We start from the raw sequence: 16,812 nt of genomic DNA on the forward strand, positions 1-16,812 counted from the left end.
TAATACCCAGGTAAGTATAGCCTTATGTGTCTGAAATAAAAACGTAGTACTAAGTATTAATTCAGTTTTATTTCTTCATAATTTGGTATCCATCCTCCAAAAAAACCTATTGCTTTTGAATATCGCTTTTGGACACCTTGCTCAAATGATTAACCCTTTGCATGAAATACATTACTTTACACTAAAACACCAGACATAATAAGACTTTGAAGGTATACAATAGATTCACACTTCAAGAACTATAATGACATTCAGTCACTGTCATCATCTGCATCATCAGCATCCTCATCATCCTCTTCTTCGTAATCATCATCCTCATTGTCGCCCTCACGTCCTGCTTCATCGTCATCATCCTCTGTGTTGATCTTCCCAGAGAGCACATCCTCTATCCAGTCTTCCAGGGCCTCTGCTGATGGTAAGGCTTCATCACTAGCAATGTCCAACCACACACTGTCCGCCTAAAACAGAAGGACAAAAACATCAATACAAAACATGAACGACCTTTCAGCCACAGTCACTTAACCTTGTTCTTATCATTCATTTTAAGGCTTTTGGAGACTAGCTAGAAACATATCAAAAACAAGCACCACAAAGTCCGTGACAATACCGTTCAGCATGTGGTTTTGAAGGGCAAATCCACCACTGAGTAACTTAAGTACCACTCATGTTTGTTTACAAAAAAATACCCACATTCAAGCCTGTCCTTGCATGTGTGTATTATGAAGGTTATACATTTGTTGTGGGCACTGTGATTAAGGGACTCACGTCAGTCACGTTCACCACACCAATCTGTGGTCTGAAAAGGTCCACTTTGAAGGTCTTCTCCCAATATGTGGTCAGCTGTGTAAAAGACAAATGTGCTGTTGTTTCACACAGTTTACACAGAAAACATCACAGAATTCATTAAGCTGACTGAAAAAAAACAAACTCAAATACAGTCCGGCCAGGATTGCACAAAGTGTCACGTCCAAGCCAACACCATCCCTTCAATGCTATGCAATTAGCCCTGTTTTACATAGGATGCATTGCATGTGCATGGCAACTTCAGAACATATCAACTTCCACGAAACACACATCTTCTCATGCAGATGTGTGTTTCTTCATCACACACATTAAACAAGCATACACTGCACACTTCTCTGAAGTTTCCTGCTCAGTTAAGTCTGCTTAAAATGCTCTAAAAACAACTAGCTCATGTATTCTACACATACCATATTATGGTATCAGTTTTATCAGCAGATGGATGTTGTGAAGTCTTACCAGAGGAAAGTCATCAGGATCAATCCATACGATGCTCAGGTCAGGATTGTTGGTGTTGTCTCTTGCTACCTCCTTTAGGATCTCCAGGAACTCATAGCCATCTTAGAGGTGATACACAGTAAATGTTCACTAGTTGCAACCCACAGTGAAACATAAAAATACGATTATTAAGAAATACAGTTAGTATATTCTCAGAACTATCAGCTAACCGGGATCCTCTTCCTCAGCGAAGGCTACTATGTGTATCCCATCCATGTCATCCTCCTGTTATAAAGACAGAATGCAGAAATGTGCTATAAATGTCATCTTGCTGCAGAATTTACCATTGGTGGATCCAATGGGATCATATCCAATGGGATCATCCAAAAGTAGTCATGTTATATTCTAATGGCACCTTATTTAACACTTAGGCATTCAATGACAATGTTATGATGTATAATTGATTTATTTCTTTAAAGGTTCTCTAAGCGTGGTTGGGTGATATCACTTCTGTTTACATTTGAAGTAGTATCAAACAAAACAGAGAGCTTGCTCGCCCCTCCCTCCCGTGCAACTAAAACTATCATGAATGTGCATCTCGTCGGCGATTGGCTCGAACAGTCTGTTATGTTTCAAGGTCCAGGGGGGTATTCCAAGTATGTGGTTTAGTGACAAACCTGGGTAAGTTAACTCAGAGTAGTAAAGTAGTAAACCTCCTAATAGAAGAGCTGTATGGCTTCATTCCCCTTACAAAACAATGCCATAGGGCTCTTGTTGTAGGATGTTTACCACTTACTCTAAGTTCACTTAACGAGGTTTGTCGGTAAACCACGTACTTGGAATACCCCCCAGGCTGGATCAGGCTGTTTTTGTTTGTGGAGCCTGGGCTGTCCACAGGGGCTGTGTTTTTTTACAGGCAGCTAGCGGTTCGTGAAGACATGTTTGTTGTATGTTACAAAATATTTTGTAGTTTAGAAACTGCGTAACAAGACTTTCAAGATGTAAATTAAACTTTCTAAACATTAATTTCCTTACCCAGGTCTCAAACATATCATCAGAGCGCAACTTTCTCAGAGTTGGCCTGTAGAGAATTCAAAAATGTAGTATTTTAAAAATGAGGCTATGTGGATATACTGTAGGTTTTTATGTTACTCTTGCACATTAGTACACTTACTATACCTTCTGTGTGTGTGAACAAAGTCTACAATCTCATTCTCAGAGTTGGGTTTTCCAGGGATAGTGACTGGTTCCTCCATAAAGGGCTCATAAAAGTCAATCTCATTCATCTTTAGAGTCAGATGCTTGGCAACCTGCAACATACAGTATAGACAAACAGAAACAATATTTAAGGGATTTATTTAACGGCCACCGAGGTGTCCTGTTATACGGAATTAATGGAAGAGGTGGAGGCAAAGAACTCCCCGACATGCAACGGAGGGGAGTTTCCTCTGCCAAGTCCATTAATTCTGTATAACGGGACACCAGGAAGGATGTTAACCTGCTTATCACCTGGTTGCCACTATAGACAACAGTCATGCCTTTATAGCACGCAAAGGAAACACGTGGTTCAGTTTAAAAAGAAGCCGACTTGTTCAGTTTGTTGTACAACTTTATTTGGCCCTAACAGTGATTGATAGTGGTGGACAGTTAGCTTGTTTAAAGTTGAGTCCATTGTTGCGAAGCCTGATTCCAGGCTCACCCATTGTTCTACTACAGTATGGTTGTTATAGTTACCATTCAATGAGCATTGACATGGAACGGTGATGAACTTTTTTTTTTTACCAGATCTACATCATAGGTGCCCCGTTATACAGAATTAATATCTACCCTACAGCCAATCACAAGAGTATTTTTTCTCTCTTGATCATTTATTATTATTGTGATATGCAAATCTGCTCATCATATTAAAACAACACAATATGGACATTAAGGTTAAAAGCCTGATCTTCACTGGAGGATGTCTTTATCATCCTACATAGTAAAATAAGGTGGCCATCCAAAGTCAAAACACAAACACCTCTCTACCAGCATCCACTGAAGTTCAGCATTCACTCCGTCAACAGCATTGTGGGAGAATATAAACTTACCGCTTTATCAAAAGTGGCAAAGAACTTGATGTAGGGCTGAAACTGCTCAGCTGCCTCCAGGAAGGCTTTATAATCTGTGAGTGAGTGAGAGAGAGAGGGAGAGAGAGGCAACTTAAAATAATGATATAGTACATTATATTTTAGACTACGTTTAAGTTCTGCCTACAAACATCCAAAAGACATTTTCCTCACTTCCTTTTGAGAACCTTGTTAATCTGCTCTTGTTCTTACAAACTGAGTGGTGAGTGCTATTTTTGGAGAGTGCTGTTGTTCAGGGACTCATCTTTGCATAGACTGAGCACTCAAGGGGAACATCTCTGGGATTCACTGGCCCAGTCTGAATTTTGACTCTGTCCTTCTGTTACGCAGGAACAAATAGAAATGGAAAACATTCCCCTGTGCATTAAAATGTAGGCTCTATGCACATCTGGGAATGAGCCATCATTGTAACACAATTCTATTAGTACTTTGTTACCTCATAAAATAAATGATCCCATTCCCCCACCCCACTTCAGCAGCAGCTATGCATTGTAATGGACACTTTGCTATAGTTGTAAGTAACTATATTGAGTGTGTTCAAAGAGAATGCTCACGCTCCGACTCTTCCCCCTTAAAGTAGCCAATGAGGCGGGAATGGCCCTCCATCCGCTCAAAGGCTCGCTGCTCCCGGGAGTTACTGATGAGTTCCACTGGGTCTTCTAGGAGCTGCAACGCGGCAGCAAGACAACAAACAGAAGCAATCAGGCCAGAGGTAGTGAAACAACCAGCATAGGTTAAAGTAAAAGTGAAGAATTACAGAATTACAGAACATCAACTAGACATGAGCTGGGCCTGAGAAAATGAGAGGAGATCTTTATGTATTATGCCCAGCAGAGGGCAGCAAACGCCCTCCATGTTTAAATCCAGTCAAACTGCTGGTTGAACGTTGTTTAGAATAATACTATATGGTTGTGTGTGAAGAGTAAGTGATATGTGTAGTGATATGTAACTGATCACTCCTAGAGTGGAATGTGCATCAGGCATTTCACATAAAACCCTGTTGAAGTCATACTCACATCCAACAAGAACTCCACCAGAGTGTCAGCCGACAGTTCTCCGTCAAACTCAATGAGGCGATCATCTTTAAATATGTAGATGCTGCCTTCTTCTTCCAGTCCTGATTGCCCATAAAACAGTATGAAAAGTGAAGTGAGATTTTTATCAAATTAGAATCACAAATACTATATTGGACTAACATGTATCCTCTGAATTATGAAGTTTAGTGAAGCATTACCTAGTTTTCTGGCCACTTTGGCATCCTTGCGAGAGTCAACCAGCCCAAACCCAATATCTCGGTCCTCCAGAACCTGGGCAGCTAACTGGGAGGTGGGAATAGAAGGTTGTCAAGAGGGACCAAGGGACTAAATCTCCATCAGGTCATACTGATGAAACAACATGCATGGACAACAAAGCCTGCCAATGAGGACAGGAAGTAATGGAGTTACACATGACCCAGTTATTGAGACCATTCAGTGCCAGGATTATAATCATTAGAGCTTCCACAGGTGAGACTGAATAGATGCCCTAGTTTTAGAGCTGCAATGTTCATTAAAAGCAAAGAAAGCTAGGTTAAGAAGTAGAAATCTATAATCTAATCTAAAGATGCCAAAATCTAACATTTGTGGAAAGATGTCGCCTGCCTTACAAGGCTCCCGAATGTGTGCATACATCATCATACATTACTGTGGATAGTACTAATGGTAGATATGTTAGCCTGAGTATACTCTGTACATCCACTTGCATTGAAACCTAATACAACACATTCCTGTTAGATTCACCAGAAAACAGCAACTCTTATCAAAGTCTTTGCTCTTGAGTTCCTCCTCTCTATCAAACATACCTTTACCAGTTCAAGCTCCTCATAACTGAGCCCATAATACATTACAAGCCTCTAACCAGGCCAGATCACCTATACTGTACAAATCTCCTGCCATGCCCTTCCTACGTCTCCTCGCTCTCCCCCACCCCACCTCACCTCCAGGACCATCTCGGTCATGTGGAACTGCTTCTGGAGGCCCTTGTCGGTGGACAGAGGCTCGTGGTAGAGCACGCAGAGCATGTCATGCTTCTTCAGGGCCTTCTTGTAGTTCCGCTTGTTGATGTTGAGCACGCGGTCCTTCCCGTCGAAGCTGGGGAACTCCAGCCCCCCCTTCCCAGAGCACAGAGAGCCGAGACCCACGCATGCGACGGAGATCATCCACAGAGACAGCATTGCTCCAGAGCCAGTGGACGAACGACTGAGTTTAAGATTTCTGTAGCCTATACTTTTATAATTTTATAATTTTGTCCCCACTGTCCATATGCACCTTGATGTTTAGAGTTTCAAGCAACACTTTTTCTTGTTTGCCTCGCCTCTCAGTTTACCTTGCTGCTTTCTCTGAGTTCCTCTCTCTCTCTCGACTGAGGACGATAGCGTCAGAAGATCAGAAATTTGTGCACAACCCTTCTCTTCTCCCATGCCATTTCGCTTTAAGGCTAAAAATACTGAACGTGCCACTGAGAAATATGGGGCAGATAATTACAGAAATCAGCAGGGATTTACACCATCCCTCCATCAACTTTGGACAAAATGAATTATCTCTGAGGCACAGAGAGTGAGAGAGCGAAGGGGGGGGGGGGGGGTCTGGGTGTAGGGCAAGCTAGCACTTCATAATGGGTAGTTGGTTCCCTGAAACAGACAGACGTTCATTAACCTAACAGTCCTGTAAAACATGGCCTCTGTACATATTGCTCAGGTGATATTTCAATAGATTGCCTTCCCTTTAAAAAAACTACTCTATGTGAAGTTCTGTAGGCACTCTTCTACTGACACAGATACCTTAAATCCTTAAATGAGCTGCCCAGGGATGCAAAAAGAATTTCAGCACAAACTGAAATAAAGTTGTATCGTATACAACTCAAGTCTGCTCCACCTCCCTTCACCACCACTCTACAACAGGTCAGGTGTACAGTACAGCTTGTGTACCCGTGAAACAGATGAGCAAGAAAGCAGCAGGGCCTGGTGGCGTCCCGCCTATAACTCTCATGTACTGTTCTCATGGGCGGATTGTGAACTTTCGGGCCCCTGGGCCCAGATGTATTAAGGGCCCCCCACTTATTGTCGTATATGTGGGGTCCTCCCCCAGAATTTTTTTTATTTGTTTGATGTGATTTCCTGTATTCTGGTGCATTTTGGGGATGGCCAATACTAAATTCAATCAGATTCATAGCCTACATCCTGATTTGTTGATATTGAGGTATTGATTCCATGCAAAGGCTTGGGCTTCAGGGCCCCCTGACCCCTTGGGCCCCTGGGCCTGGGCCCGGTAGGCCCGTGCAGTAATCCATCCGTGACTGTACTGAACAGCTACCTCACATCCTTGGCTTGATATTAATTGCAATACTTTGGGGGGAAAAAACAATAAAAAAAACAATAATAACCTAAAATAGTAAATAACACGTACAAAAATATATTAAATGACATGTTTTATTGTACAGAAAAGCACAGTGGTTCTAGTCAGAAAATTAATTAATCTCAACCATTGGAAAACCGTTTTAAATAAAAAATAGAAAAATATGCTGCGCTGCACAGTGAGAGTGGAGAAATTAGATTAAACATCTCCCTTCTCTCACTATCTGGCATACACCATGATATTACATCACCAATATACAAATAGAACACGCTTGTGATAACAAACAATTACTATAGTCAAGGCCAGGTGTTGTGTGGCAACGCCTTTAGATGTTTCTTAAATACAGCACGGATAGTACAATAAGGTTGTTCTGAGCGGACATTCAGCACCACAGCGACCTAGTACCAATGTGGTCTATACAGGTCTTTACAAATAGAGAATTCAAATAAGAATGGTGTTATCTGGGAAGCATGTGTGAAACCCCAGGGGCTTCACTAGTGGCAACAGACATGTGACGAGCTTTATGTTAGCAGCACCCACCCCCGTGTACACACTGTTGCGGTGTCAAACCAGAGCACATTAAAGTGGTCTTTCACGGCACCTTGAGGGATGAAGAAAAAACGTGTCTGGAAGTTACGGATTGGTGTCTGAAGCGCAAATAAACTCTGGTTGTGCCCAACACGTACTACTGCATCAGCACTGTTTGTATGATGAATCTCTGTTATTAAAATAGCCAGAACTGCCCAGAAATACCCAGCTTGTGTACACCCACCTCTCAGGTGCTGGGTGGTTGAATGTCTGATAAAGATATATAATGTCCATCATACACCAACATGATATCACTAATGTCAACTTAAGCACCTTAAGATGTTAAGCAGAATTGTGAATACACACCAAAATGAGGCATACATTTGACATTTATCAGCAACGCCGTCACATTAATAAAACCAGTGCAGAAAATGGCAGTTAAAGTTGTGCTGCCATCAAAGGTCTCAGCCATTGTGTGAGTTTGGCTGTTGGCCTAAAGGCAAGTAACCGTAAATAAAAACCCATTACAAAGAACAGAAAAGTCTTTAAAAAAAAGCTTGCAAGTTGAAAGCATAGCATGTATGATACTATTTAAGCAATAGCGAAAATCAGCATCACTTTGTTCATGTACCTTGCGTCTCTGCCACTGACCAGTGTTCGTACAACAATCTCATATTTTGTAGAGAACATGTTTCACATATTCTTGTAGAGAACATGTTTCACATATTCTTGTATTAAGACTTTCTCTAGTTCACTGTTCACAATCGCTAGAACTGTAAAATTCTTTTGTTGCCGGGAGACATTCACTTTCACATCCTGAGAGGACAACAGAAGCCCTAGTGCAGGCCGTTCTTAGATACCAAGAGCTTCTTCTCAGCAGGAATTCAATCTCAATTACTACAACCTCACAAACTATATGACCTCCTACACATGTAAACAAAAGTCCACTAATGTATTATTTTAATATTTAGCTAAAAGTAGAAGTACTTTTTAAAAAAAGGGGGGGGGGGGGGAATCAAGAACTTGTGTTGCTTGTACAGTATAGGATGGCTTATTAGATGGGATCAAATGTTTTGACAGCCGTTGGCCTGCGTATAAAATGTGCTCTTTAAAGCTGAGCAAATGATGGCAATTCCGCATAAGCTGCCCTGGTGAAGCACAGAGGAGGAGGAGAAGGAGGAGGATAAGGAGGAGGAAATGGTATATGAGCAACCTAATGGACAAGAGGAGGACGTAGCCTCACGCGTCTTGGAGGTCCGGTCCTCCGGGTCAGAGTTCGCCATGGTCGGGCCTGTGGGTGATCTGATTGTAGTTGGGTCGTCTGGTGGGCCAGTACTGTAGCAGCTGGGCGAACTGGCTGAGCAGATTCTCCCAGTAGCAGGAGACGTCTGCCATCCTTAGGTGATCCAGGATGAAGCGCTCACCCCTAGGGGGAGACATCGAGGAAGAGAGAGAAAGAGAGGGAGATGAGTAGAGTAATATAAAGACGGCAGAGACCTTCAAGGCATTCCTTTTGATAATGCTTGAAAATGTCTGCAATCTTTGAGCAAAGAGTATAGAAGTTACTTTTATACTCTTTGATTTGAGCTCAGATTTTCTTAAGCAGGTTTTTTTTTTTTTTTTTTTAAACAAAGCATTTTACCTCTTGGCAATGACCTCAGCCACATTGTCATTCTCCTTCACAAACTGCAACAAATCTCTACAGAAGATGGGAGAAAATAACAGTTGGAGAGTGCAACTGGCTCAGGAAACATCAGTCAGTGAGATTTTACTGTTCAGGTGGATTCCGTTACACATGTATGGACTGAGGCCTTGTTTTTCCAGCAGGGTGTGTCTTACAATAACTGTGAACTGGTCAACTGTGGACTAGAGTGTTGTTGACAATTGCATTAGTTTCAGAAAATAAATAAATAAACAAAATAAATCTCCACTACATACAAACTGCGAAGCGGTCATAAAATGCATAAAATGTAATATAGTACACATCTCTGTTCTACCTGTTGTTAAGAACATGTTCAGTGGAATAATCAACTCAGCAGCAACAGCAACAACAACATGACTGAACAACTCTAACTTGGTGAATGTGAAGTCTTCAGTCACTGAACATGTGCATCCAATTGGGTTTACCTGGCGTCAGACAGATCCTGCTTGACAGGGATGTAGTGCACCCACGGGCGGAGCTGCGGGTAAAAGAACTCCAGCCACTCCTCCCCGACATGGAAAACCAGCGAGCCACACAGGAAGAGGTGCTTTAGCCGGAAGCTGGCAGCCACGCCACGGAAATTAAAGAGATATCTGCAGAACAAAGACCGAATTCACCTACTGCGCACAATATAGGCCGGTTTCCTGTGCAGAGACCCTAGATTAGGCCCTAGTAGGCGTGTAACGCTACACAAAAATCACGGTTCGGTGTGTACCTCGGTTTTGAGGTCACGGTTCGGTTAATTTTCAGTGCAGTAAGCCTGTAGGTATCGCTAACCTTAGATTCACTGAGATTGCTGAGGCTCAACCGGAATAGTATTTTGAAAAGATGTCAAATGTTTTTTGACATTAATTGACTAAACGGTCTTATGGTCCGCCACTGAATATATTTGTGTGGGAACTCGAATTTGAAACATGGTCGGCAAACAAAAAAGCCTACTGTTGATTACTGTTAAAGACTGCATTTGATACATTCGGGACAAATCTATGTTGAACCTAACGTCCTGTACGGATATGTGTAACTTTACACCCCTAGGTCTATAAGAGAACTTAAATGAAGATCTTCATTGAGAAAGAGCTTTTAGTCGAGGACTAATCCCATGGACAGGGTACTCACCTGGGCAAAGTATAATCCCTCCTACATAAGAGATAATGGCCGCCAAGGTATCCTGATACATAGACTTAATGAACGCAGTTTTCTCCTTCAAGTTAATTTATTCCATATATCGGGATACCTTGAAGGCCATTATCCAGCTAATACCTCAGTTGACCCTCATGTATGTAGGCAACAGGCATGCATGTATCAACAAAACATGGGAGATCTGTTGCTATCAGAAGTCCATTGAGCTTTCTTTTTAAGTTGAACAGACAGGAAGTCTTACTTGTATTCACAATGGTCAACTAGGGAAATCTCTTTAGCAGGTGGTCTCCCGAGAGTATCCTGTGTAAGAACAGACCAAACATTGTTTATTTTGTTGAGTGATGAAAGGATCTTTTACACTTCATCGTACACTCTGTTCACCTCCCTCCACATTTACTGGCATCAAGTTGAGTAAAAGGCATAAAGAAAGGGCACCTTTTGGCAATATATCTTAGTGTCACAATGAAAACAGTATGGAAAAATCCAACCTTGAAGAGAAACACATTTATTTTGAAAAAAAAAAACAATATCATAAAGAAATAAATATATATTTTTAACAAACAGCTTAATACGATTATAACTTCAATTGCTTATAAGGCTTTCTAGACTTGCCAGTAATTGTGGCAGAATAAATTCATAAAATCACAAATTCACAAGTTTGGATTTTTCCTCATTGTTTTCATTGTAACACTAAGTTATATTGCCAAAACATTATTTTTTTATACCACTTAGTCAACTTTTTCTGAGGTGCCAAAAAATGTGGAGGGTGCTGTGTACGAACTACAAAAATATGCATAGAAATGGAGCAAAGGCCAACTCTCTACTAACCTTCTCTGACTTCCAGGCCTGGTTCTTGGTGTACTCGGCATCCACAAGCTCTGGCTGCCCCCTGGAGAGCAGGATCAGAGGGTCCCGCTCAGCGCTGGTTCTGGAGGTGGGGGTGGAGGATTGGTTTAACTTAGTGAAAACACTCAGCATGCTTAGCTACTTTACTCACTGTACTTAACACCAGGCTTGTGCAAAATTCCAGAATTGAATTGAAACTGGCTCTTAAATTCCAATTCAATTCTTGAATTTCACCTGCATTTCAATTGAGGTAGCAAACAGGAAGCAGAATTGCAATTCGAATTTTGCACAGGGTCATCTTAACCTGCAAACGAGCCATAGGCAAGCGATTGCAGTGATGTTTTAACTGCTCTTCTAGAGTTCAGTCTAACCTTGAGCCTCTGAAGAATCCCTTAGAGCGTTTCTTTTTCCATGGCCACTGTGCTGCTGATCTGAGGAGCACAAAACAACAATGTGTTATGAACCAAACAGAGGAAATACGAGACTAAACTCTGGTTACAAGAGGTTTCTCAAGGACTCCAATGTATTTCCAATCTATCCATTATAATTGTCCCACTTTGTGCTGGGAATTTTACATTTGATAAACTGCAGATTTCTGACATTTGTAGGGGGGAAAATGAAACTACTTGCATGCTACTCATTCTAAGAAAGGGTGTTCTTATCCAGTTCCACATACAAGTTAATCGTGACAATATTTTGCATAACATCACTGTAGTCTTACTTCTGCAGGTCATCCCTCATGAGGTCCCATCGGCCTAGTCCAGTGGGGTAGATGGGCCAGACCGCAGGGCCTCCTTCCCAGAAGGTCCAGGCAGGGTACATGATGTCCTGGTAGTCTGGTGTCTGGCAAGGGCCCAACAAACAGAGCAGAATTAGTCAACGTCTTCAGAAAAACAACATTCAGAAAACACATCACCACTCTCCCTTTCACCTGGGGAAGGGTGTGGGGGTGTTTAAACCCCATACTACTCTAAATATTTAATAGTGTTAACTTCTTTCTGTGTACAATTTGGTGTGTGTGTGTGTGTGTGTTTGTGTGGCATTAGCAAAGGCATGCCATTATAGTATGGGGCGATTTCCTGTACATGGATTAAGCAGTCTTGGACCAGAAGTGTTAATCACTAGATACAGAGTGCTCTTAATATCAATGCTAACACAATCATTCACACACAACACACAATAAGTCAGATAAAAAAATAAAAAAACCAGTCTCAGCTGTGCTGACCTTGCTGAAGGACAACACAGGGAGGGCAGGCTGGGCCCAGTGGGGCACCTGCGGGTAGTCTCGCACATTGATCACCATCTCCATGTCAGGGAGCCTGTCAATCACCTGCAGAATGAAGTGCTCCACTCCACTGCATCTAGAATGAGAATGAGAAGTGATCTTTACAGTAAATAAAATCAATTAAAAGATTATCTCACACAAAGACACTTGTGTATCTATGGACTCTCCAGCACCATATGCTTTACACAGGAGTGACCACTTAATCCAATTTATTCTAAATGCCCTTTCATTGGATTGCCAAGAATTTCTTCAGTCAGTGGCAGAACCAGTACACCACAGACAACCAGCATCAGTAACATGTTACAGACAGTCCAGAAAACAACACACACACACACACTCACACACCTGGCAGGGAACATGCAATTCTGTTCTCTGTACAGCTTGTGGTTGATGATCTGGTAGTGCGTACCAACTCCTCGACGGACTGTCTCCATCATAAGAGACTCTGACACTCCAGGGCGAAATGGCTTGAGATCTGCCTTTAGGACTCTGTCATTCACATACACAGAGATACAGGACATTACCAGAGATATGTAAAAAGCAACTTACACCGAAAGTCAAAGGTACATGGTCATGCTTGGTGAGAAATCAATCTTGGCTTATAGCCTAATGCTGTGCTAGACTACAACTGCATTTACTAAAATATCAATATAGTGTTGAAAAGTTTTGAAATTACCCAAGGTAGCAGCTGCAGTTGTGTTGACTGCATGGCTTGTAGTTTCGTACAGCTTCCTCTAATTGGTCCAGTTGCTTCTTCCATCGCTTGCCTGCAAATGAGACTATTTGTCAAATATATCCAAGACCTTGATTGACGTTCGTTTTATCGGCTAAGTTGTATTGTTAATTATGAAATCTGCTCTCTGAAGGGAAAAAAAAAAAAGAAAAAAAAGTGACAATTAAGCCCTTCAATGCCCCGTCTAGTGCTGAACCTTTGGACGTGGTAGAGATCTCTCAAAAAACTATTCGTAAGGAAACAATTAAATTAAACATTTAAAACCAGAAAAGTGCGCGTGCACTTACCCCGTAGGTTTAAACGGGATATCTCTGGAACCATGCAGAACTATCGAAAACTTTGTGTATTCACTGCTAGCAAGGCATCTACGCACAGTTTATCAAAACGCTGATAAGTTACCATCGCATAGTTTATTGAAAAAAGCTCGTCGGTGTAGCGTCTCCTCGTAACACTAAGTAAACCCGTAAACCGTGCGGTTAACATTGCATTAAAGGGAAGAGATTACCAATAAACTCAGCTCAGTAGTTGAAATGACCACCAGCAAGCGTTAGCTGGCTGTTAGCCTGCCGCTAACCTATCGATACTAGTGATGAATGAAAAATCGTTTACACCAAGACATAACAGCTCATGTGTTACACTCCTGCATGCACATGACCATTCGACGAGCAAGCATGTTTGGTTTTCAAGACATTCTCACCTTTGTCAGCCAAACTTCTCTGAACTCCACACAGCAGAAAGCTGACAGTGAGTAGGATCAGCAACCTCGGCTCCATTTCTTGTTGATCGAATAGTCGGGTCTGGAATAATGTAACGTAGTCATTCGTCTCTGTCGGTCATCTTCTAATCAAGCCTTTTCTGAGTCTGACTCACTGTTGTGATCATAAGGCAAAGCCCTAACGAGCCAAATCGACAGGCCTCACTGTCTGGAACCCTGAGTGAACTTGCTTTGCCGTTATTGTGACAAACAGCATTCAAATAGTTTCAGTGCACTTCTTTGATATGCCGACAAACAGCGGACCACTAGCGCCCTCAAGTGTTAAAAGTTATTTCTCTATCCGCACGTAGAGGAAATAATTGGAATTACATTTAAAATAGGTCAGATAAGAACAAAAACAGCTTAGTATTTGATACACCTTGTTCTTCTCAAGTTCTATGCTTTTTTCTGGCGTAATGCCAATATTTCAGTTAATATAGCCTAGACTTGGTAAACCACTTGCTATAGGCCATTTACTCATTACATTTTATAGAATATGGTAGCCTATAGCCTACATTATGTTTCCTTGCTTCAGTGATCCTTAGGCTATAATATAGGCCTACAATGGTAGCCTATGTTGTTGTTAAGCCAATATGTGGTTGGCAGATATAGTGTTATCATAGGCATAGTGGTGAGGAGGTATGATGAAGTATACTATAGCTGTAGATTTTCAGATAGTCGGTAGTACTATAGTCTAGTCGTGATCCCCATAGGCCCAATAGTAAACCCAGAAATGTTGAGTACCCTAAAGTTTTATTGCAGAAATGTCATCTATAGGCCTAGTGGGTGGAATTCAACTTGGTTGCCTAAAGTTGCACTTTGGGCAATTTGCATAATTAGCATAAATAGGCAATTAAGGCGAGGCAGTACAGGTGAATAGGGTAAAAAAAATTAAATAATAGATATCACCATGAAACTTTCTGAGTTGATTACTTATGTTAAGATGAGAAAAAAATGTATTGCATGTTTTTTATAATTTAATGTTTACATATGTAATTGAGGCCCTCTCTCATTAAAAATGCTCTAATTTGCATACACACAAAAGCAGATAGTGTGATAAAGCCAGGCTCAAAATTGTTTTTCCAAGGTAAACACGTGTACTTGGTTGGGTGAGTTGGTGAGTCTTTAAGAAACTTGGTAAGGAGGCAGTGTTGACCTATGGACAGACAGATTAAGAAATTAAGTGTGCCATGCAAAACTAGAAAAGCACTCCGAGAGTGCAGACCTCCGCCAAGCGAAAACATAACCGCCTCCTGGATCCAGACGGTGATCCGGATCACTCCCAAACTTTTTGAGTTATCTTGCGAACAAACAGATGAACAGACAAACAAACCCTGATGAAAACATAACCTCCTTGGCGGAGGTAATAACTATATAACAGCATGCACACACAAACCCACAAGAACTAAATACAATATGCAAAATAACTATATCCAGCATGCACACGTACACAAATGCACAATAACTATATACAAGAACTATATACAATATGCAAAATAACTATATCCAGCATGCACACGTACACAAATGCACAATAACTATATACAACAACTATATAGAACATGCAACGCGCGCGCACACACACACACACAGTAAACGATATAACTATATACAGTATGTACACACGCGCGCACACACACACACACACACACACACACATTTAACAACAACCACACAATCCCACTCAATAGCCTTCACCATCTTCATCATTTCTTTCCTCATTCCCTTCAGTCTCATCATCTTCTTGATCTTTATTATTGTATTGTGAATGGGTTGCAGCATCGGACCTCACCCCCTTCACACTTGCAATAGTCAGTACAACTGACTGACTGCAACCTAGGCTACCAGATTTACAGTTGCAGCAAAAAGCCTCCTAAGCTTAAAAAGCTTCCTCCAACAGATGACAACCTGATGCTGCACATACTGCGTGCTCATCTTCAGGTCAAGTTGTGGAAGGCTGCAGGTCAGAGAGAGCCTCCTGCAGAGGCCAAATACATCACACAGTTTGGGTGGGAGGTTGCTAGTGAAGGGGCTGTCATGCCCGCTCTTGCCATTCAGGCAGTGGCTCCAGTAAATTTGCTTGATGTCACCAGCTGTAGCTGCAGCACATTGAAAGCCTGCAGCAAAGGAAACTGCAGCTGCCATGCTGCAAGTCTCAGTTGCAGTGACTATTGCAAGTGTGAAGGGGGTGAGGTCCACTGCTGCAATAAAGATCTAGAAGATGATGAGACTGAAGGGAATGAGAAAAGAAATGATGAAGATGGTGAAAGCTATTGAGTGGGATTGTGTGGTTGTTGTTAAATATGTGTGTGTGTGTGTGTGTGTGTGTGTGTGTGTGTGTGCGTGTGTGTGTGCATACTGTATATAGTTATATAGTTTACAGTGTGTGTGTGTGTGTGTGTGTGTGTGTGTGTGTGTGTGTGTGTGTGTGTGTGTGTGTGTGTGTGTGTGTGTGTGTGTGCGTGCGCGCGCGCGTTGCATGTTGTATATAGTTCTTATATATAGTTCTTGTGCATTTGTGTACGTGTGCATGCTGGATATAGTTATTTTGCATATTGTATAGTTCTTGTGGGTTTGTGTGTGTGCATGCTGTTATATAGTTATTACCTCCGCCAAGGAGGTTATGTTTTCATCGGGGTTTGTTTGTCTGTTTGTTTGTTTGTCTGTGTGTCTGTTCATCTGTTTGTTCGTAAGATAACTCAAAAAGTTTGGGAGTGATCCGGATCACCGTCTGGATCCAGGAGGCGGTTATGTTTTCGCTTGGCGGAGGTCTGCACTCTCGGAGTGCTTTTCTAGTTTTGCATGGCACACTTAATTTCTTAATCTGTCTGTCCATAGGTCAACACTGCCTCCTTACCAAGTTTCTTAAAGGTTTTCACCAACTCACCCAACCAAGTACACGTGTTTACCCTGGAAAAACAATTTTGAGCCTGGCTTTATCACACTATCTGCTTTTGTGTGTATGCAAATTAGAGCATTTTTAATGAGATAGGGCCTCATTTGCATATAAACATTAAAATGTAAAAAACATGCAATACATTTTTTTCTCATCTTAACATAAGTAATC

At 41.6% G+C, this 16,812-nt stretch overlaps 2 protein-coding genes across 3 annotated transcripts; both read right to left on the minus strand.

Annotated features, from left to right (window-relative positions):
• Positions 1–148: 148 nt before the first annotated feature.
• LOC143142575 (calsequestrin-2-like) lies at positions 149–7,584 on the minus strand. 2 transcript variants are annotated; one of them, XM_076303545.1, is made up of 12 exons: positions 7,483–7,584; positions 5,341–5,543; positions 4,600–4,684; positions 4,382–4,482; positions 3,920–4,031; positions 3,327–3,400; positions 2,419–2,549; positions 2,275–2,320; positions 1,470–1,524; positions 1,261–1,361; positions 766–840; positions 149–458 (listed from the first exon to the last, which is right to left on the minus strand). In XM_076303545.1, the coding sequence occupies exons 1-12, from the start codon at positions 7,580–7,582 to the stop codon at positions 252–254; spliced, it is 1,290 nt and encodes a 429-aa protein (XP_076159660.1). In that variant the 5' UTR covers positions 7,583–7,584; the 3' UTR covers positions 149–251. The 2 variants fall into 2 exon arrangements, with proteins under 2 accessions (XP_076159660.1, XP_076159662.1); XM_076303547.1 differs by lacking the exon at positions 7,483–7,584 and having other exon boundaries at positions 5,341–5,577.
• Positions 6,816–13,961, minus strand: poglut1 (protein O-glucosyltransferase 1). Its single transcript, XM_076303544.1, has 11 exons — positions 13,689–13,961; positions 12,935–13,025; positions 12,604–12,747; positions 12,199–12,334; positions 11,695–11,816; positions 11,345–11,404; positions 10,956–11,055; positions 10,369–10,427; positions 9,413–9,580; positions 8,928–8,984; positions 6,816–8,711 (listed from the first exon to the last, which is right to left on the minus strand). Exons 1-11 carry the CDS (start codon positions 13,762–13,764, stop codon positions 8,555–8,557), a joined length of 1,170 nt encoding a protein of 389 aa, XP_076159659.1. The 5' UTR covers positions 13,765–13,961; the 3' UTR covers positions 6,816–8,554.
• Positions 13,962–16,812: the final 2,851 nt, after the last annotated feature.

Source organism: Alosa pseudoharengus, unplaced genomic scaffold (assembly GCF_046254945.1).
Source record: "Alosa pseudoharengus isolate Yale_2024_CS ecotype anadromous, Long Island Sound unplaced genomic scaffold, YU_APseudo_1.1 YU_APseudo_1.1_scf_24, whole genome shotgun sequence".
Taxonomy (NCBI): domain Eukaryota; kingdom Metazoa; phylum Chordata; class Actinopteri; order Clupeiformes; family Clupeidae; genus Alosa; species Alosa pseudoharengus.